Source organism: Hipposideros armiger, unplaced genomic scaffold (genome assembly GCF_001890085.2).
Source record: "Hipposideros armiger isolate ML-2016 unplaced genomic scaffold, ASM189008v1 scaffold_338, whole genome shotgun sequence".
Lineage (NCBI taxonomy): Eukaryota > Metazoa > Chordata > Mammalia > Chiroptera > Hipposideridae > Hipposideros > Hipposideros armiger.
Genome location: NW_017731688.1, coordinates 1187881 through 1211790, shown reverse-complemented (window position 1 = coordinate 1211790; position 23910 = coordinate 1187881). Strand labels below are relative to the sequence as shown.

Below are 23910 nucleotides of genomic sequence, written 5' to 3'. Positions count from 1 at the left end.
ATCCCACATATGAGGGCCAGTGACACTGCCCTCCACAGCTAAGATGCTGAACAACAGCTCAACCTGGAGCTGGGCTGCCATGAGTCGCCAGCGACAGCGTAGGCTGCAGCCCCTGCGGCAGTGGGTTGTCATGGGCTACCATGTGTAGCCAGCAGCCGCAGTGAGCAGCCGTCCAGAAGCCGGCGAGTGATCTGCCTCGCCCGGGAAGAGCCCAATGATGGTGCCAACTTGGGCCAGTGAAGCAACATCCTCCACAGCTAGACTGAAGAACAAAAAATGACAGCAACTTGTCTGTTCCCCTTCCCCCAATTCCCCAGCTCTGTTCCCATCCCCCCAATTCCCAAATAAAAATCTTAAAAAAAAATAGTATCTTTATAATTTTACAGTGGCTTACATATATACATGTGTGTGTGTGTGTGTGTGTGTGTGTATATATATATATATTCAGTTTATTAGTTCATCCACCCTATGATTCATCAAAAATTTCATGACTGCCTCCTCGTACCGGGCGTACTCTATGCCAAGGACTTGGGATGAAGGAGTGTTCACTTGACTGAGTGCTCTTCCTGCTGCTTCCAGCTCTTTTCTATGTAATTGAGATTGAGTAGAAACATATTCCTAAAGATTCTGAAGCCCACTTTATTTTTTTGTTAATTGTCCTTTTTAGAGCACATCACAAAACATTATACTTCAGACCTCACAAGAGAAAATGGGCAAGTTTCATTGACTATATTTTTTTATATCCCGAATGACTCTTGGATCCAGCCACCTTTTGAAAGGAGGTTTATTTAAAATTTTCCAAAGACATAAATCCTGAAGGAATAAACTAAATTTCCTTTTCTTATTAATATAGTGTTGGTCCTCTCAATCTTAAGCAATTCCCTTTTACAAAGTACAAATAACTATGAATTGAGACCTTTATTACAATATTTGAGGTTTGTTTTTTCAGCTAAATTGGGCAAATGTTAGTTTTGCTTTTTAAAGCCTTGTTATATTACCTAGGTTCACCAGTCAACTTCGTTGCATTTCCACATACTGCTCTAATCCAAAGTAAAATCTAATATGATATTCTTCGCCCTGTGCCTGTGTTTAGGAAATAAATATTATTTTAAACACATAATGAACAGCTGCTAAGTCATAACACATTTCAATTTAAGAAAAAAATGAAAGGAATATCTTGTATGAATTTTTATGTTAGTGGTACTTTATTAAAGTATAATTTACAGTGAAGTGCACAGCTCTTAAGTGTATGATACATTGAATTTTGACAAATGAATACATCCATTTAGCTATCACTCAGATCATGATAAAGGTTTCCATCACCCTTGGTAATTCCCTTGTGCCCAGCCAATCATGTCCCTGCTTCATGAAGCAAGCACATTTCTGATTTTTACTACCATAATTAATGTTTTCTGTTCTCCAGATTCATGTAAATAAAATTATATAATACATATTCTTTTGTGACTGGCTCCTTTTGTTTTTGCTTAATGTTTTTGACATTTATTTGTGTAGTTCTATATTTTATTTCATTCTTTTCTTATTGTGTAATAGTACACCCTTGTGTGAGCATAATACCGATATAATTTCTAAATTCTATCCTTTTTATATATAGTTCCCCCCAAACTAAGTGTAATACATATAAATTAAAAGTTTCTATACCTAGGAAAAAAACACTTAGCAACTTTATTTTCAAGCTTATAGATGATTTTTTGTTAGAAAATTGTCCTTTCTGTTTCATAAACTGCTCTTGAATTTGCATAATATATCTTCAGATCTTTTTGGTTTATTTATATATTACTACTATTAATAGCTAACGTTCAATTCAATGAGTGATTACTAAGTACTAGACTCTGTGCTAAATTCTTTATGTGAATTACTCTAAATTCTTAACAATAACCCTATGAGATAGACAGCATTAGGTTAGAATACCATATTTTCCCATGTATAAGACATCATTTTTTGAAAAATTTGGGGTAAAAAAACTGGGTGTGCCTTATACAGTGGTTGTAGATCTTTTTACTTACATTTCCTGCTTTTTTCATGCTTGTTTTTGCGCTCATTGTTGTAGATTTTTTTACTTGCATTTCCCGCTTTTTTGCGCTTGTTGTCTTTGCGCTCATTGTTTTTGCACTTGTTACTGGTATATTACGGTAGGTTACGTTTTCCTACATTCTGCCCAAAAATGGCTCAGAAAAGATTTTCGTACAGTGCTGAATTCAAGTTAAAAGTGATCCAATTTGCAAAAGTGAATGGAAATCATGCTGCTGAAAGCAAGTTTGGTCCTCCTCCAACTGAGAAAACAATCCGAGACTGGCTACAGGAAGAAGAAACCCTACTGAAAACGCCACAGCAGAAGGCCATGAGAGGCAAGTCAGCAAAATGGCCAGATTTAGAGAGGGAATTGAAGATATGGATTGAAGAGCAAAGGGCAATTGGAATTCCTATGTCCACAAAGATGGTTCAGCACGAGGCAAGAAGAACTGCTGATGAAAAAGAAGTTACTGATTTCAAAGGAGGACACAATTGGTGCTTCAGGCTCATGAAACGGAATGGACTAAGCATGCGTACATGCACCAGACTTGCCCAAAAGATGCCTGAAAGCAATGAGCAGAAGGTCCTTGAACTTAATCGTTTTGTCATTCAATGTCAGCAGACACATCAGTTTGAGTTGGGACAGATTGTAAATATGGACGAAATCCACCTTCAATTTGATGTCCCAAGTAATAGAACTGTTGCTAAGAAGGGGGTGAAAACTGTAACTGTGAAGACAAGTGGACATGAAAAGAGCCATTATGCAGTTCTAGCTTGTGCTGACGGAACCAAGCTGCCTCCTATGTTGATTTTCAAATGCAAAACAATGCCAAAAGAAGACATTCCTCGAGGAGTGATTGTCTACGTTCATGGCAAGGGTTGGATGGATCAGGATGGGATGAAGATATGGTTTGAGAAAGTTTGGAACAGAAGACCAGGTGAGCTCTAACGCAAACCTGCCCTATTGGAGCTTTGATCAGTTCAGGGCACACATAACAAAAAACACAAAGAAGATTGCTACAGAGCAAAAAACAAAACTTGCCATCATACCTGGAAGCTTGACATCCCAGCTCCAATCACTTGATGTCAGCATTAACAAATCCTTCAAAGCTGCCATGAGAGACGAATGGAACCAATGGATGAAGTCTTCTGGGGACAATTTGACACCAGCAGGAAGAGTGAAGAAACCAACTATAGGAGAAGTTTGTACCTGCGTGAAAAGATCCTGGGATAATATCAAGATTGAGATTATTGTCAAGTCATTTAAGAAGTGTGGCATTTCGAATGCCATAGATGGAACTGAGGACGAGGCAATATATGAAGACAGTGATTCGTCATCAGACACAGATGAAGACAAGCTAATGGTTGGGAGTTTTGACAGTGATGAGGAGTTGTATGAATTTTATGATGAATAAAGCTTGAGTTTAGTAACTTCATGTAATACATTTTTTTTACACATTTCGGGCCTCAAAATTAAGGTGTGTCTTATATATGGGAGCGTCTTACACATGGGGAAATATAATAGGTTTTATAACTTGCCCAAGGACACCCAAATAGGAAGAAATGAAACTAGAATTCAAACCCATATGCCCTTAATCGTTTGCCATATTCTCCAGCACTATAATATTCATTAGAATGGTCAGATATATGGTCATTTTTGTTTGCTAACCCTGAGTATTCAAATTTTGGATATGTACATGATAGTTCAAATGGACTCCCTCATCAGGAAATTAGCATAGCCTACCTGAATCAAAATGGCAGAATCAGACACTACTGAAAAATCTGATTGCCTTATTTACTTTTGGTAGGTACCACAGCTCTGTAGGTGGCAAGGAGCCTTGGAAAAATATTACTTCTCTTACTCATTAGATAGTCTTTATAAATGATGGGTTAGGAATCCTGGTGAATGTTGAACATAATTAGACCTAACATTTATGGTGCATGGTGTGCCAGATACTGTGATAACTATTTTGTGTATATTATTTCATTTAATTCTCCTAGCAACTCTACAGATAACCATTTTTTAGATATTAAAAATCACACAAATAGTAAGGGATGCATCCTGGACCCAGATGTGTCTGACAAAAAAAGTCCATCCTTCTAACCATGGTGTTTTCTGGATTCCTTACAGAAGTAATGATGTACTTAGCATCAGTCTCCTTGGTTTCTGATTCTGCAGGAGATACATTTGTTTTTCAAAATTTATTTCACCTTTGAGATCAGGACACTAAGGTTCTGTGTTAGGTTTTTTTTATGAAATAGTGAGATCCTCTAGATTTCAATAAAGTGTTCATTTCATGACTTACAATTTTGGGAAGAGGGAGGGTGGTCCTAGTGGTAGAATCTAGGCGTATCTCACCATCTCTTTGCTTCTAGAAGGGTAGTGAAACTGACCTTCTGGAAGGCCAAATGACATATTGCCCACTTTCCGTTAAGAGTTACGTGAATAAGTTCCACAATGGTACCCATCCATGTTGCCATTTTGATGATGTTGATTATAAAGTAGATCATCCATCTAGTATGTTGACTCCTTCAGTTCACTTACCTGTTTGTCTGCTCTACCACAGCCATCTGCTTCCATGGGGACATTCTGGACCTTGCCTGCTAGCTATGGTGCCAGCACTCTAGTCTTAATTTCAAGCATCCCACTCTTTTCCTGCCATTTCTTTGAATTCTAGCAGATTTAGTCTAATGCCATCACTGCTAAAAATGTTACTCCATTGAGACTGTCTGTTTATCTGGTCAACCCTAACCTCCTTGTCTACCTGAGATTTTGTGGTCTATTGTAACAATAATTCTCTTGATAATACCCTCAATTCCATTTTCTTTCTCTTCTACTGCCATATTCACCTGTCAAAGTCCCAACTCTAGTTGCTGGAGAAAATAACTCAATTGGGGTGACTGGTTTCGGCTTAAGTTAAAATTCAAATACACAATCAATATTATTGCCTAGCAAGCCTACCTTTTTTCCTCTGGAAAGTTTGCCTTACAACTCAGTAAAAGAACTGTTTTATACCTTCTCTTCTCTCCTTAAACTTCCATGCCCTGCCTCTTTTGGCCCCTTATTCCTCACAGCTGATGACTTAACTTCATCCTCCCATGAAAAAGTAAAAGCCATCAGAAGGAACTGTCTCATCATCCCACCAACAGTTGTATAAGCCTGTCAACATCTGGACCCCTCTCTCCTTTTCCTTCTTGTGTAGTGGATAAAGCATCCCTCTGGCTTTCAAAGCCCTTTTCGCCCTTTTGTTCAGACTCCCCTTCTCTCCCTGCTGATTAAATTCAACAGATAATTTTCTGTCTTAACTTATTTGAGCTTGGAGGGTCTTTTGACACAGGGGACTGCTCTCCTTTTCTCTTGGAACTCTCTCTTTCAGCTTTTTGACTCCATGTCTGCTATACTTCTTCCCCATCATTGGATGCTCCTTCTCAGTCTCCTTTATCATCTTCTTTGCTATCTTACGTAGAAAGATGTAGTTCCTGCATAGATAATTACAACTCAACTTTCAGGTTTTAAACTTAAATGTCATTTCATCAGAAAATTCGGAAGACCAGACTAGTTTAGATGATTAAGTTACATGTTCTCATTGCACGTCGTACTTTTTATTCATACTGTTCATCACATATGAAAATAAATGACTTTGGCTGTAGCTGTAATTATTTGTTCAATGTCTTTATCTTATTCTGCATTGTCTATATTACCCATCAGGTGTCCTACATGCCTAGAAAGAGCTTGGCATATCGCAGATACTCGATAAATATTTGTAGAATGAATTCATTAACATGTAAGTGACTGAAAGGGCTCAACAATTCTTTCCCATCTCATATTTAGAGAATCATGGATATGTCAGGGTTATAGAGTCAGAAAAGACTTTCCACAGAAAAAATACAAGTTCATGGTGTGATGGACATTGACATATGTTTGAAATTCATTAAGGGCATGTTTATGGACACTTCTTATAGGCAGTTAAAAATATAGATCTGGATCTCAGCAAAGAAGTCACAGTTAAGGATACAAATTTTCAAATCATAAAAAAATTGTTTTTACATCTGTTTTAAAATGTATGGTCTGTTCTAATGTGTCTTAAAATGGAGGGAAAGAAGACAAGGGGGCTTCTAGGGTCAAATACCAGGCTATAAAACATATAGTGAGTGCATTTGGTACGAATTAAAATTATTTAAACTCTGATCTGACTTGAGTCAGTCTTGAAAGAATTACAGTGGAAATTGTAACACAAACCGAATTGTATTTTCTTCTCCACCCTCACCCCCTTTGATAATTAATCCTGAGCACAGATCTAAGATCTTTTCCTAGAAAAAGCAGAAAAATACTCATTCATAGTTAGTAGTATTCCAAAGTCACGGTACATGAAAGGTTATAGGAGTTTTGAAATCTGGCAAAGTTAATTATAGCCTTACAGCTCTGGATGACACCCAAGAAAAGTCAATTTCAAACAAAGGTCAGGGTTAGTTTGAAAGTCATATCATACTTCAGCTTGAACTCGTTTGCATTAGATAATGAAGGTCCAGTGAGAATCAGATTTCATGATTGTTTTAGGTACTTATAATTCTTTAGATCTTATAAAGCCATATGACCTTTTAAAATACTATTATCTTTATGTGTTTTCAATAAGTGAGCCTTTTTTTAATAAGCAAAAAACTGAATAAAGAAGGATGTGATCACTTTCCTCTCTGAACTGTGTTTATATGGCTCAGGTACCGCAATGCAGGACGTCTCCTGCAGGACATCTCCCCTGATGTGCAGACCAAGTTCTATGGAGCTCTGAGCATGTTAATTTTGCAAACTCATATTTGTACTAGGGCGATAAATTCATGTTTGTACTAGAAAGATAAACAGTCTTCAGTTTCATTGGCAGAGAAGCAGAAGATCGTTGATTTTAGGAGAGTGTCTGAGAGGGTATGAGGGAGAGCTGCCCAAGACAGTTTCCTGGTCATGGCCCATGGATGCTTGTGGGATATAGGATGGCGTGCTGTTCCACAATTCAGAGTATTTTGTTTAATCCTAGACTTTGAGGTGAATGAATTGCTAATATTAAAACCTTCTTCACATTTGAAGTACTCTTGGTCACTTAACATTTTTTGTTGCTGCCTCATTTAACTTGTTCCTATTTTTTCCCCTTAGATAAGAGCACCAAGGAAATACCTTTACAAGCTTTTCTTCTCAACTGTGGAAGCAAATCAATATCTAATGGTTTTTGTGCAAATATCAGTAAACAGATTTTATTTTGCCTCTATAAAACTTAAAAACCTTGTGCCATTGGGAAACTGGAGAGGAAGACTAGTAACAAAATTATTAATGAATTAAAGTAGAAATAACGATAATACTAGTGGCCCAATAAAAAGTCTGAGTAATCAACTATTGGTAGTAAAGAAAAAGAAGCTGCTACCATCTGATTTAGGGTGGCAGGTACAAAAAAATGTAATAAATAGTGCATGCAATTCTTTGATTCTTTGCAATTTTCTAGTTCTTGGGCTTTTGGGGTGTAGATGTGAGTAGACATTAGAAGAGGGTTAATCCTCCAGATCTATTAATCTAAAATACAAATTTCATGAATACCTTCAGATATGAATACGTTTGGGTTGAGTAGCATAAATAAGTAAAAGGATGTTCTTCCATATTTGAACCTTGTAGATAGGAATTTCCACTCCCCCTTATTACTGTGTATTTCATTGAGCTACTGTTGACTTCAACTAGACAGACAATGGCTTACAGCAAGAGCTGGGGATTAGAGATTGGAAAGGGTATAGCATTGCCACTTCTGGAGTCAGCAGAAATAAGTGCATTCAGGATGAACAAAATTTTGTCCCAAGAATATAACTGCTTAACACATTAAACTATTAGGAAATGGTCTAGTTATGTATATGTAGTTGTGTATATATGGTTATGTAAATACTTACTTGAAATCTTTCTAAATCACTTTATGATATAATTTTTGAAAAACTTCTGCTTGGAAACTTTTATGGAATCCATTTGCTTATGCTTCAAGCAAAATTATATGGTAATGATATCATATTAGACTCAATCCAGTGACAGCACATTTTTGCAAAATTTTTTATTGGACCATGTGCAAATTTTTGAAGAATTACATCTACATGGATCGAACGAGCAGCCTTGCTGTTATGAGCACTGCTATGAGCTCTAACCAACTGAGCTAAGCAGCCGCCCCTCTACATGCATTATTTTTCATGAATAAATATCTATTTTTAAGTGGCAAAAAAAGCACAAGCCCTGATTTATATATGGGTGAGGATAATTTGTAAATCAGAGACCATAGTACTGATTTCTTCAGCAATAGTCTCATCACAAGAATACCTCTCTTTAAAAATGTGTAACATTTCTGTACAAAATAAAACTATACAGAACAGATAATTTTGCATTTTTTAAAATATGGATATAGATGTTTTGCTAATAAGAAAATTATTATTGGAGGAGTCATCTTTAAAGTAGCAACCAGTTTGGATATCACCAATTATTTATGGATTGAGATCTTTATTTCACAGAAATTGTGTGTGAAAAATGATCTGCAGAACAAAGGAAGTGCTATGTGTAGCAATAAATTCTCGCCTCTCTTGTGAGCAACAACAGTTGTTGCTGCCACAGCTTTGTAGAACAGCACCTGTCCCCAACAGAGGTGCTTATTTCTAGAAATTAAAAGCTGGAAGTAAAAGCTTGTGACTGTTACTTTAAAGCATGTGATCTATAAGGTCAACGAAAAATAAAATTTATTTTGATTTAAAAGCATGGTGTCAAGTGGTCAACAAAAGCTTCTGCTTTTGATTGGTCTCCATGCTAACGTAAAACACTTTTTAAACAAAATATTTTTGTTGGCTTTCTTTCTGTGATTCCTATATTCTTTTTAAAAATTTTTCTGGATTAAAATAGAAGAAACACATGCCATTTCATTTTTTTTTAAGTTTATTGGGGCGACAATGGTTAGTAAAGTTACATAGGTTTCAAGTGTACAATTCTATAATACATCATCTCTAGTTCACATTATGTGTTTACCACCCCAGAGTCAGTTCTCCTTCCATCACCATATATTTGACCCTGTTTACCCTCATCTACCACCCCTTGTCCCCTCACCCTTTGGTAACGACTATCATCTGTGTTAATGAGTTTTTGTTTCTTTATTTGTTTATCTTGTTTCTTTGTTGTTTTCAGTTTTATATCCAACATATCAATGAAATCATATGGTTATTGACTTTTTCTGTCTGACTTATTTTGCTAAGCATAATAATTTCAAGATCCATCCGTGTTGTTGCAAATGGCAGTATTTCATCTTTTCTTATGGCAAAATAGGGGAGGCCATTTCATTTTTAATGAAGGTTTCTCAGAGGTGCTATTTTAAAGAACTCCTTACACAAACTAAAATGCCTTCTAAGATAATTGTATATTATTTTCCATTTTTATATTGACTTTAACAACCTACAATGGTTATAATGTATATATGACATATATTTCTTTCTTTTTTTTTTAAAAGATTTTATTGGGGAGGGGAATAGTGTTGGGGAATTGGGTAAGGGGAACAGACAAGTTGCTGTCCTTTTGTTCTTCCGTCTAGTTGTGGAGGACGTCGCTTTACTGGCCCATGTTGGTATTATCATTGTGCTCCTCCTGGGTGAAACAGATTGGTTGCCGGCCACAGGACGGCACTCATGCCGGCTGCCAGCCACTCACGGTAGCTTATGGCAACCCACTGCAACTTCACTGCAGCCTATGCATCGCTGGCGACTCACGGCAGCCCAGCTCCAGGTCGAGCTGTTGTTCACCATCTTAGCTGTAGAGGGCAGTGTCACTGGCCCTCATGTAGGATCTGAACCAGGGCCCTGCTCAGAGCTGGCATCCCAAGCCAACTCTTAACCAACGTGCCACTCGGCCTGCCCGACATGTATTTCTTAGCTAAGTATTCTATAAACAATACAGTAATCCACTTCCCAAGATGTCAAATTATTTGTCCTATATATGAAATATTTTCAGACATTTAGAACTTTTATGACATACATCTACCTGTATTACATATAAAATGTGTTGTGGTCACTACTCACCAGATACTTAAAAAAACATAAGACTTCTTATTTTAAAATATGCATATAATTTCTTCCACTAAGCATAAAAATACCATTGAATTAAATAGCAGTTATGCTGCCTACAGAAGGGGCTCATGGCCTCTTAAAAACTTCACTAAGTTAATTGGGTTGTAATAATACCTGCCTATCTCATTGAATTGCTTTTAGATCCAGGAACTAATATTTGCAGGAGTGCTGTTTAATCTGTAAAATGTATATGGATGAAGGTGGTATTCCACAGGGGCCAACTAGGTACCTGAGCATAAGTAGAAAATTGCCTCTCAGTAGGCATTGATTCTACTTCATGAGCACTAAGTATTTTCTTTGGGGATTCAGGAGTCATGCTCTCCTCAGTGGTGAACAGTATTTTCTCAGAATTTGGGTGATTGGGTGGTTTGTTAGAGAGTGGGGACTTATGAGCCTACTGGTTCTGAAAAAAAGGCTATGTGGATAGAATAAACACTGATGTAATTCTAGAGAAAGATCAGACACATAGACTTGCTAAGAGCCTTCTCGCCACCAAATTGGATCTAATCTTCCAAAAACAAAAAGTGAATAAATAAAAGAAAGCTAATATTGAAATTTTGCTTATAAATAAAATGTTGTATTTTTCAGAACGCTGCAAATGTAAGCCTATTAGAGCTACACAGAAGACCTATTTCCGAAACAATTACAACTATGGTAAGGATAACTTCACGGTTGATCTATAAACTGCTATGTTAAGAAAGGTGTGTGTGTAAATTAGTAGAACAGTTTAAGAATAAAGCTTAAAAACAAGTAAACAAGGACAACTTTAAGAGCATACCTGTCCCAAATAAAATATCTGATGTTGGCAAAATTCTTAACAAATGCTTGATTTTGAAGCACATCAGGCAGCATTGGTGGCATCTTAGAACCATGTTGTTAAGTACACAGAGATACGTTTCAGACCAGATGAGAGGGACTCTTCTCTCCCTGGGAAGCTGAGGAGGATATGGGCATGAATGTTTGGAGCTGCTTGGGTCATCAGTTGTGCTTTTTAATTCACTGTGGTGAACAGAGCAGCGTTTCGATGTATAAGGGATGGTTGGTTAATAGTATTAAATTTAGTTTCTTCAATCACTCTATCTCATGGAAAACATTGACAGACTTGGAAAGTAACACTTACAAAGCTGTTAGTATTCATTATTAAGAAAATATTTTATTATCCAGCTTGACCTAGAAATGTGACATTCTGATAAAATATTAATTGAAGAGCTACCAATTCAAATGTAGCTGACAAACTTACTGAAAGAGGAAAAGCCTGCTGTCTCTGTACTAAGCACCATGCTATGCAATTTCCATATACTCTCTTATGTAATTTCCTCAACTACCCTATGACAAGTATTATTATTCTAATTTTATTAGTGATTATTGAAACTAAGTTGTCCTTTCTTTGATTACTCAGAATGTACTTTTGGGTACTGGCATGCTTCAGAGTCACAATTTTCAATTACTGTTTATTTAGAAGGGTCAGTTATTAGAGTTTTCCAGTTGATAAAATAAGGGACAAATAAATATTTGCTGTATTCCATCAGCATTTTATTGTGACTTTTTTTCCTAGCATTTATGAGATTAATGAAGGTCATGTTACTACCTCTGTAGAAGATTGTTGATACTGAGTCAATAAATAAACATGACAATTAAATAGATTTTGGAAGAGAACTTGATTGTTAAAATGAGACTTTTGTTATTGAATTTACATGCCCTATTTTAGAGTCTATAGGACATATGCAGTAGATTTATTTCTACTTTTGTACTTTTGGAAATTGGAAGGAGAGAAATGGCTAACACTCTATAAGAGTAATCTTTGATATCTTTGAAAATACTGTGTGTTAAAGGTATAAAGTAGGAAATTATCAATGTAGGTATAGCTCTTTAAAATAAATACACGTAGTTTCCCAGTGTTTCTTCAATGGATTCAATTTTTATTGTTTGCTTACTGTTTGTCTTATGAAGGATCTAGTTTCTCTTAGTCAATGGTGGATGTGATTTCTTTTCAAGGTTGAAAGGTCATGTTTATCTACAGAGTCCAACACCGGGCTGCCCATCTAAGGACCTAGTCCTCTACAAATTGATATGAAAAATCACAAGGAAAAGGAGGTCTTAATTTTTAGATTAGCTTTTTAATATTAAAAGCCACTATATGAACTTTTAAATACAATTATACTGAAGACAAAAGCATAATAAAAATGTTATATCAGGGAAATTTAGTTGAGTTTGTATTTATTTTACTTATCAATTTTTACTTTATCCAACTTAATGCTGCAATGGTTGGTGTTACTATTTTTGTTAAAAGTCAAAATACTACTGTTTACAAGGCATGGAAAGAGAATATCTTTGATAAGTTTGCTGTGTGAATATTGTAATGTATTATAACAGATCACAATTAATAGACAGTAGATTATTTCTTTCTCGTAGCCAAACAATATCCAGGTTGTCTATAGTTTAAAGATTTTCACTTGCCTGGGGCTTACTCAGCTCTACCTTGGGGGAAGGCAGGCACTAAAATGATTAAATAGAAGGCAGAACTCTGAAAAGAAACTACATTTCAAATTCCAAAATATGTTGATTTTTTTTTCTTAAATATTTACATATGTCTACTGAGAAAACACAGTGGGGGTGGGAGCAAATGATAATTCATAAAAAACCTCTGCTTCCTTCAGATTAATTCAGGTAAAATCTCTTGAGCTTTAACAAAATTACTTGACTAATAAGGTAAGTCTTGTAGAGAGATATTTATTTTGGAGTGGGTACATGCACTAAAAATTTCTAATGAAAATAGTAGACACATTGGGTAAATAAATCATTAGTTTGAGAACATTTGCACAGTTCACTAATCTCTAATGGTTGATGGATGCTATCAAAGCACATTTACATAAACCAGGACACAAAAAAATGTCTGCTAGCTGGGGTTGTAAATTTATCATCTGAGTCTCCCAAATGACATTTCAAAAAGGGCAATCTTATCTTTTGTGAAAATACAGACTAGAGAGAACGCTGATAGAAAGGAATTCCTTTGCTTACGAGTCGCGTTGAGCAAGAACAGCAGGCAGTGATATTTTGTTTGTTGTAAGTTCTCATACTTGAGACAACTAATTTTCTGAAGATTGATATACCTGTGAAGCAACAATGAGGTTATGTCCTAAAGTTTTTAGAATTAGTAACTTAATTTCTGTGCTCTGTTTTGTCGTACCGGTGGAATGTTATTGAATAAGTATGGAGTTGGGGTATTGATGGGGGAAATGGTTTATTAGTTGGGTCTATATTTTCATGGATTACTTTTTTCCATTCCTTTGTAGTCCATAACACCTAAAATATGTGGGAAGGAACTCAGATGAAAGTGGTTTGCTGATATGTGCCTAAGAGGCTTTCAAAAGTAGATTCATTTAGATCCATTCTGTTTTCCTCTGTTTAACATCTAGATATTAACCTAGAGCAATGAGGGTGCCTGGGCAAAAGCCACTGGCTTCTTGCTAATGGACATTTTTACTTCATCTTAGGTTTTGGGCTTTTTCTAACTGCCCTTAAAAACAAAACAAAACAAAAACAAACAAACAAAAAAACAAAACTCATTTACTAGAAGTAGGAATCTAAAGAATTTGGCTCTTCCGAAGGAGAGAAATAGAGAAAAGAAGCAGAACTGTACTTGCTAGATTATGAGTCAAATATTTTCACTTTGCCACTGAACTGATGATTTTTAAGGCAGTTTGTCTTTATGTTGAGAAGTGAAGCTAGCAATGGTAAAATAAATTGGGTGCTAGTATAACCATTGAGAGAGGTAGATGAATGCATTTAAGTTGTTAGACCATATTCCATAGCACGTAATGGGAGTGTATGTTGGAGTATCTGACTTCAAAGCAGATGGAGGAAACAAGATATACTGGTGACAGTTTAATTAAAAAAAAAAGTAGTATACTTACTGGAGAGTATAAAAGATAATCTACCCTGAAACAAAGGAAGAAAGGAACTGATGTCTGAACAGTGAGCTAAGATAAGGAAGGTGAAAAGATCACAGAACCAGATGGGAAGTACAATAGAACAGGACAACTTTATATTATGAAAGAGACCCCCAACTCCTTTAGAAAATCCATGAATAGACCTGATGACAGAATACTGACAAGGAAAGAAAGCATATTTAAGTACTAGGTCTTTTCATATAGTGAAATTAATAAAGTTTAAATTCCTGTTGGAAGCAATTGAGAGTGCACACACACACATACACATACCTCCAGAATGAAAATTTGGAGGAAAATTACATCAGATTCACCCAACCTTTGATTATCTAAATGAATTTTTCTCAGTGAAATACATACATATATGCGTATATACACACATACGTATGTACACACATTGGAAGGGGATCAGGGCTGAACATTTAAGGGGACAGGTGTGTTGTGTAATGTGTCACTCACTATCATCTAAAACAAAAATACCTGGTTGACTTTTCCTCTCCATTCATTGAGCATCAAGTGGAGAAGAACTGACTAGAAAGAAACCCACTTATCTGTTTTGAACGTGGCACCTATTGGGTATCATATTACCATATCAGCTTTATTGTCTTCTATCCAGTCATTCGGGCTAAAGTGAAAGAGGTCAAGACCAAGTGCCATGATGTGACTGCAGTAGTCGAGGTGAAGGAGATTCTGAAAGCTTCTCTGGTAAACATCCCGAGGGACACCGTTAACCTTTATACCAGCTCCGGCTGCCTGTGCCCGCCACTTAATGTTAACGAGGAGTATATCATCATGGGCTATGAAGATGAGGAACGCTCCAGGTAATTTTGAAGATTCACAATAACTTCTCTGCCTATCCTGTCCTTGCGTTTTTCTACAGATCTTACTCTGGGGTTCTTCCCTTGGGACCTGTCTACCTTCTAGGGGATTAAAGATAAGTTTTAGTTGGGTCCCTCAAGGTCATGTATTGGATAGAAATGTGTATGTGTGCATTTTGCGGGTGTGCATTTTCCTGGGGACAGGGATAAATTCTTAGTGTTCTTAAAGGGGTCCATGATTCCCAAATAGTTAAGAATTACTGTTCTAAACTTGGCTATCTGATTCTAGAATAAATAGGTAGGTTTTTCTTGGAAATAATTCCTTGTATTTTTCAGTAATGTGTTTTAACTTTTCAAAAATGGTTGCTTCTTTGAAAAATACAGATTACTGTTGGTGGAAGGTTCTATTGCTGAGAAATGGAAGGATCGACTTGGTAAAAAAGTTAAGGTAAGCCTATATTTTATGTTCAAAGTGATACACAAAAAAATAAAAGCAGGAAACCAGCCACTTGTCATTTAAACAAATTAGATGCCCTCAACTATGTGAGAAATATGAAAACCTGATATATACATATATTTAAAATTCCAAGGACCGAGTTTGTCTTTAAGGTCTGTTTCACGTAAGGAATATGTGTATCAGAGATCTAACTACAGTTGCCTAACTTTTCACAGTGAGAAGTGTAGCTGCAATTCGTGCAGTCCTGGTAAGGATAACTCCACATTGTCATTAGATATCCAGGCTCCTTCCAGCTTACTGCCCCACCATTTTTTTTTTATAATTAGCAGCTTTTAAAACAAATTTTGTATTATGAAAATTTTCAAATATGTATGTGCACAAAATTAGTGGACCCCCAATATGCCTATCAACAATTAACAAGGTTTTGCCAAATTATGACATCATTCCTTTGTTCTTTGCTAATGTATTTTTTAAATTTTTAAAAATTTATTTTTCAATTTCTGTTGACATACAATATTATATTAATTTCAGGTGTACAAAACACATAGTGGTTAGACATTTATATACTTCACAATGTGATAACCCTAATAAGTCTATTACCCATCTGACACTGTATATAGTTATAATATTATTGATTATATTCCCTATGCTGTACTTTACATCCCTGTAATTAAAAAAAAAGTTATAGTTGACATCAATATTATTATTTTATATTAGTTTCAGGTGTACAGTGTAACAGTTAGATATTTACATAGTTTGGGACCTCCCTGGTAAATCTAATACACACCTGGTACTATACATAGTTTTTACAGTATTATTGACTATATTCCCTATACTGTACTTTACATCTCTATGACTATTTTGTATCTCCCAATTTGTCCTTTCCAAACTCTTCACATTTCTCATCCAGCCTTTCAGGCCCTCTCCCATCTAGTAACCATCAATTTGCTTTCTGTATCTCTGAGTCTGTTTCTGTTTTGTTTGTTTATTTTGTTTTATATATTCAACATATAAGTGTGATCATATGGTATTTGTCTTTCTCAGTCTGACTTATTTCATTTAGCATAATACCCTCTAGGTCCATCCATATTGTTTCAAATGGTAAGATTTCATTCTTTTATATGGCAGAGTAATATTCTATTGTATAATATATTTGCACCACAATTTCTTTATCCAATTGTCTCCTGATGGGCATTTCAGTTGCTTCCATATCTTAGCTATTGTAAATAGCACTGCTGTGAATATAGGGGTGCATGTATCTTTTTGAATTAGTGTTTTGGACTTCTTTGGATAAATACCCAGGAGTGGAATTGCTGGGGCATAAGGTAGTTCTATTTTTAATTTTTTGACAAACCCCGATTCTGTTTTCCATAGTGGCTACACCAATTTGCGATCCTAATAACAGTGCCGAGGGTTCCATTTTCTCCACATCCTCACCAACGTTTGTTGTTTGTTGATTTATTGATGATAGACTTTCTGACAGGTGTGAGGGGATATCTCATTGTGGTTTTAATTTGCACTTCTCTGATGATTAGTGTTGTTGAGCATCTTTTCATATGTCTATTGGTCATTTGTATGTCCACTTTGGAGAAATGTCTATTCAGATCATCTGCCCATTTTTTACTTGGATTGTTTGCTTTTTGGTGTTGAGTTGTATGAGTTTTTTTTTTAAATAAATTTTGGATATTAACTCCTTATAAGATGTATCATTGGCGAATATCTTCTCCCATTTAGTAGGATGTTTTTACATTTTGTTGATCACTTCCTTTCCTGTGCAAAAACTTTTTAGTTTGATGTATTTCCATTTGTTTACTTTTTCCTTGTCCGTGGAGATACATCAGTAAAAATATTACTAAGGGTAATGTCTGAGAGTTTATTGCCTATGTTTTCTTTTAGGGGTTTTATGATTTTGGCCTTACATTTAAGTCTTTAATCCATATTGAGTTTATTCTTGTATGTGGAGTAAGAAGGTGGTCCAGTTTCATTTTTTTTTTGCATGTATGTGTCCAGTTCTCCCAGCACCATTTATCGAATAGACTGTCTTTACCCCAATGTATATTCTTCCTTTGTCATAGATTAAATGACTATATAGGCATGGATTTATTTCTGAGCTCTCTATTCTGTTCCATTGATCTATGTGTCTCTTTTTATGCCAGTATCATGCTGTTTTTTTGTTTTTTTTGTTGTTTGTTTTTGTTTTTTGTTTTTTTACCATAGCCTTGTAGTATGATTTGATGTCAGGTATTGTGATAAGTCCAACTTTGTTCTTCTTTTTCAAGATTGCTGTGGCTATTTTCTCTTTGTCTTTAACCTTTGCCATTTTAATTATGATGTGTCTTGGTGTTGGCCTGTTTGGGTTCATCTTATTTGGGACTCTCTGTGCTTCCTGGGCTTGTATGTGTATTTCCTTTGCCAGGTTGGGGAAGTTTTCCATTATTATTTCTTCAAATGGGTTCTTGATCCCTGCTCCCTCTCTTCTCCTTCTGGCACTCCTAAGGTGTAAAGGTTGTTATGTTTGATATTGTCCCAGAGGTCCCTTAAACTGTCTTCATTTCTTATTTCTTTATCCTTTTTGCTGTTCCAATTGGGTGTATTCTGCTACCTTGTCTTCTAAATCACTGATTCAATCCTATGCTTCATCTAATCTGGTGATTCCTTCTAGTGTATTCTTCATTTCAGTTATTGTATTGTATTCTTTGTTTCTGACTGGTTCTTTTTTATAATTTGTATGTCCTTCCTTATGCTTACTATCTCTTTTTTGAAATTATCACTAATTTCCTTAAGAATTCTTATAACCAGTGTTGTGAATTCTGTCTCTTTTAAGTTGGTTGCCTCCACTTCATTTGGTTTGTTGTTTGGAGTTTTCTCCTGTTCTTTTATTTGGGACATGTTTCTTTATTTCCTCATTTTGTCTGCCTCCTGGGTTTGCTTCTGTGTATTAGGTAGATCTTCTATGTCTTTCAGTCTTTGCCAAGTGGTCTTATGTAGTATATATCCTGTGTGGTCCAGTGGCGCAGTCTCCCTGATCACACACAACTCAGTCTTTCCCTGTATGCCTCTGGTACCTCTTGAGTTGCTGCCCCTCTGCCAGAGCCCAAAGTGAGTACTTGCTAGCGAATGAGTCTGTGTGTGGGCCCTTTAAGAGGATGTTTGGGTTTCCAGCCACCTTCCATCTCACAGGGATGGATGAAATCCTCACTGATTTTTACCACCAGATGTTATGGGGACTCCTCTTCCCAGCACAGGACGCCTGGGCTGGGGAGCCCAGTGTGGGGCTGGGACCCCTCACACTTCAGGGGGAACCTCTGCCACCAAGATGTCCCTCCTGGTGCTCAACCACTACATGTAGGTTTGGGGTCAGCCCATTTTGTGTCTCTGTCCCTCATCCCAGTCTCGCTGTGGCCTTTTCTTTATATCCTTAATTAGAGGGGTTCTGTTCAGCTAGTCTTCAGATGATTCTCAAGGTTGATTGTTCTATAATTTAGTTGTAATTTTAATGTGATCATGGGAGGCAGCAGGCATAGCATTTACCTATTCCACCATCTAGGATCCATGTTCTGCTCTGCCATTTTTAAGATTATTGCTTCCATACTCATGTTTACCTGGAGGTCACAAGATGGCTTCCCCACCTCCTGCTTCACACCTACATTTCCAGGAGAAAGAAAAGGGAGGTAAAGGGCGTTTCCAAGTACCCCACATAGCAACTTTTATTTAAGACTGGGTCTCATGTCCATCCCTAGCTGCAAGAGAGGCTGGAAAATGTAGTTTTTTAGCTGGGTATATTGCTTCCTTGAACAAATTGCAGTTCTGTGAGTCAAAGGGGAGAAAAAAAGACAGGTAGAAAATTACCAATGTTGTCCCAATGCACAGACATCAATTCCTATGTATAAGGTGCAACCACATTCATCTGTATGTGGGATCTGACCAAATTAGGTCCCTAGAGTAGTTATGTAGCTTTATTTTTAAGCCAGTGACTCAGATTCTAGAAGTGATACATTTGAGAAAAAGCACAGTAAATTACCTTATTATAGAAGATTCCCTTTCTTCTTACTATACTAAGAAAAATCTGTTTCAAAGAAAGGAATGTGGGAGAGTATTCATCAAGTGGCAAAGAATTGAAAAGGGTGTCTGTGTGTGTGTATAGTGGGCGTAGAGGGGGAGAGGGGAGAGTGGGGGAATTGTGTCAAACATAATACATCCTCTTTCTTCTGTGAATGTAGACTTGGAAAACATTTAGAAGGTAAGTTAAATACCCCTAGGCAGTTTATCTTATACACCTGGAACTTGACGCAGCAGACACATTTGAGTTTAAGTGATCTACAATAATGTAGAGGACATTATTTTGCAGGGAGAAACTATCTTCCAGTATGTTCTTCCCTGTCTTCCACCCCCCTCCCCCCCGCCCCGGATATTTATCAAAAGTAAGATGTATTTCGAGTTCATTCTTGTGAGAATTCTCTTTTTGTACCTTTTTTCAATTAGTTTGGTGTTTATTAAAAAGTGGCTCTTCTTCAGCATGTTGGAATGTCTTACTGTCCTTTTAATTTGGTTTTCTGCTTGCTAATGCAGAACAGGAATGTGTCCTAAATTCCTGTACCATTTGGAAGAGCTTTCAACATCCCTGCTGCAAAGCATGTAACAAAGCTTCTCTTTTGGTACCAAAACAATTATCATCATGTAAAGACCCAGGATGCATGGCTTGTTTCTCCTGTTTCTTAGTAAGGCTACCATATTTTCTATTGCTTTCTACAAGGGGACTCAGAGTTATTACTGTGAAATCATTTATATTCTCAGTCTAGACTTAAACATGCTAAAGGAAGGATTAGACCAATAACTTGAACAATTTTTAATTCATATGCGGATGCTCAGGGCTAAAGGCCTTGGATGGAAAATCTATTTTGGTTAGAATGATTGAGATACTTATTTTAGCTTTCCAGTCAATTTGAGGATGTAAAAAAAGGAGTTTTATGGAGGATACTTTTTAAAAAATAAGTTGCCCCTTTTACTGCTTTTTTTTGTTCTTGGTGGATCCATAAAAAATTAAAGACCTTTTTATGGTTTTGCCATGCAAATAGTTTTTTTTACCTATGTCTCTGTTATAGCAGTTTGTTCAAGTCAAGATATTTGGCCTGCCTGGAGAGTTAAGAATTAGACTTTTTTTTTTTAATGTGAAAAACAATAAGACTGTGGAATAAATGGTATTAAAATGAAACATTACTTTTGGTAATTGAAAAATCATGTATTTTTGTCTCTTAATCTTCAGAACAGTCTTATGAGCAGATTCTATTAATTTTAATGTGTTAATGATGCAAATGAGGTTTAGTAAATTCAAGAAAATTTGCATGGTAACTGATGAGGTTAAAATTTGAACTTGGGCAATCTGACATTAGCTTCTTGCTACTAAAAATGTGCTTTCTGGACCATAAACATTGACGTCACCTGGGAGCTTGTTAGTTATGAACATTTGGGCCCCATCCAGGCCCACTGAATGAGAGTCTGCAATTCAACAAGATCTCCAGGTTATTTCTATAATCATTGAAATTTGAGTATATTGATTTAGTCCTTATTCTTTTTTTTATTTTTTGGGGGGCTCATGTGGGGGAGTCCCTTTTGTGTCCCTACAGTTAGAGTTAGGGATAGGGTTGGGTATAAGGGTTAGGGTTAGGGTTATATTTTGGGTTAGGGTTTAGTGTTAGAGTTAGGGTTTGAGTTCAGGTTAGGGTTAGGGGCTAGGGGTTGGGTTTAGAGGTTAGAGTTAGGGTTCGGGTTACGGTTCAGGTTAGATGTTAGGGTTAGGGGTTAGGGTTAGGGCAGGGTTAGTGTTAAGGTTAGGGACAAAGGGACAGGGTTAGAGTTAGGGTTAGGTGTAGGGACAAGGGTTAGGGTTAGGATTAGGGTTAGGGTTAGGTTTAAGGTTGGGTTAGGGGTCTAGTCCTTATTCACTACATATAATACACTAAAGCCCTGGATTGTGAGTAACTTCTTTTATGAGTGTTCTGCAAGACGAGCAAACATTTCTAATACATTTTAACATGGTAAATGAGCGATGTTTTGCATATGAGTAGTTTGTTTCTGGAACGAATTATGCTCACAAACCAAGGTATTACTGTATCCATAATATAACTTCTTTTTAATTTATTATATTACATGTAAACATCATGGGCATTGTTAATACAAAATATTAATAAACTTGATTGTGGTTATTAAAAACATTGGTAGTGTCTGCTTCATTATACTTAGAATCGGGGCAGAAACTTGTCTGTTCTGTTTGTTGCCCTTTGTAGGTATTACTTAGAAAAATACTTTTAAGAGACTCCATTTCCACCCTAAATTTTCATTTTTTTCATTTCTCAAATCACATAGATTTAAAATGCTTCATTCTTACGTGTCGTAAGAAAGGAAGATGAAAAATAGCCCTTCCTTCAAATTCTCTATATAAATCTTCCATCTGTTGATCACTAGCGAAGTGCCAGACTTGTGTGTGTTATCTCAGGAAATAACCACAAATATCGATAGACATTTGTATCACCACTTACTGACATGGGAATTTTAAGTTTAAGGTTTGATGTGAAAGCATTATTAACATAGGTGGCCAATTTTGTGCTTTTTAAAATCTGAGAATTATGTTCATGTAGCATCAATTGCATTGTTCCCCTGCGATGTAGATTTTATACTTTTGAAAAGTAGTGAAATGCTTTCGAGATCTGACTTTGCCATCTCACTCAGTTGTTAGAATAATAGAAATGAATAATAGACGCTGGTGATATGTGCATGTGACATTTTTTTGTTTTAAATTTTGCAGCGCTGGGATATGAAGCTCCGTCATCTTGGACTGAATAAAAGTGATTCTAGCCACAGTGATTCCACTCAGAGTCAGAAGTCTGGCAGGAACTCTAACCCCCGGCAAGCACACAACTAAATCCTGAAATGCAGAAAGAACATTAGTGGACTTCCTATTAAAATTGCGTTGCTGGACTAGCAAAGGAAAATTGCACTATTGCACGTCATATTCTATTTTTTTTTAAACCACAAAAGCCATGTGGTAACTGATATACTTTTATTTTCTCTTGTTTTCTGCTTTTCTCTTCCCTTCCTCTATCCCCTTTTTTGTGGTCTGAGTGCAGATCCTTAAATATATTATATGTATTCTATTTCACTAATCATGGGAAAACTGTTCTTTGCAATAATAATAAATTAAACATGTTGATACCAGAGCCTCTTTGCTGGAATAAATGTTAATTTACTGTTCTATACCTGGACTGGAAATGCAATATTGGACGCAAACAGAGAAAGCTAAATATGCTGTGCAGCATAGTTGGCTGATGTAATTACAGCCTCATTTTCTCATGCCTTTTGGGTATTCTCATGCGTAGGAAGTTCTACATGTTTATAAATGTAAAATAGCAGTTTGAAATCAAATGCCACACAGGCAAAGCAATCAAGCACCAGGAAGCATTTATGAGGAAAAGACACACAAGATGAATTATTTTCAAGATTGGCAGGAAGCAAAATAAATAGTGTTAGGAGTTGGGGAATGAACATTTTGCCAGACTGAGAAGCACAACTGAAACCAGTAGCTGTTGGGGCATTAACAGCAGCATTTATCTTTTGGTAATACATTTTATTTGTTTATGAATATATTAATCAGCATTAGGGAAGTGAATTATAACTAGACATCTGCTGTTACCAGCATAGCTCTGTTTCATTTGCTTCCTTTTAAATAAACCCATTGGTGTGACTCTTTTTTTTCTTCTTTAAAATAAATATGACTTGCTGCATTGGCTAGGGAAAGAGAAAGTATGTATGTGTACTAGGCTATTATTTTTAAAAGGCATATAGCTCTATTAAATGCTGTAGTTTGCAGGATGGTAAAAAGTGCAAGATTTGTGTGTGTGTGTGTGTGTGTGTGTGTGTGTGTGTGTACGTGCGTGTGTGTGTGTGTGTGCGCACGCGCGCACGCACAAGCGCGCTCACATTCAAGCTGGACTGAATTATAGGCCTATTCATTGGCCTGCATTTTATCATTTGGATTTGTGCTGTACAAATACATCTAATAAAAGGAATTATAGTTGTCAGGAGAGAGGTGACTGACTTGAATCTAATGCACATTCGCATTTCCTAAGCTGCAGTGCAATTCCCAGGGATCACGGGGAACAAATGATGCTTTTAAATCCTTCCATGGGATCCTTTGGAGCCTGTGCCAATCATTTGCAAGTCTCATTCCCTTTCATTTTTATGTCTGATATTAGAACCAAATTTCTAAGCTATGGTATGCTGAAAATAAAACACTTAAGAAGCAAAATCGTGTTGTGTTTCCTTCTGTAAGGACAGTTATTCAATAATGAAATTTATTACTGAACAAAACTTCCCTAAAATGATAAATAATGCATCTAAATTCTCTACTGGAAAAAAAACATTCTTGCCTTCTGATTGACTCCCAAACCCCAACAATTTCCTTAGTCTTAGAATATAAGAGTTCCCAACATTGCCTACATGAGGACTACATAGTTTTTCAGATGGTTGCTTTTGCTGTCTGCCCTTT

General features: G+C 36.3%; 1 protein-coding gene across 1 annotated transcript in view; it reads left to right on the top strand.

The window, feature by feature from the left end:
• FRZB (frizzled related protein) overlaps window positions 1-23103 on the top strand; it is a 52686-nt gene extending 29583 nt beyond the window's left edge. Inside the window, exons 3-6 of the mRNA XM_019661181.1 lie at window positions 10735-10800; window positions 14710-14914; window positions 15296-15359; window positions 22171-23103. Coding sequence (XP_019516726.1) covers window positions 10735-10800; window positions 14710-14914; window positions 15296-15359; window positions 22171-22287 — 452 coding nt within the window. The 3' untranslated portion in view covers window positions 22288-23103. The remainder of the gene's footprint in view (window positions 1-10734; window positions 10801-14709; window positions 14915-15295; window positions 15360-22170) is intronic.
• The last annotated feature ends 807 nt before the right edge of the window (window positions 23104-23910 follow it).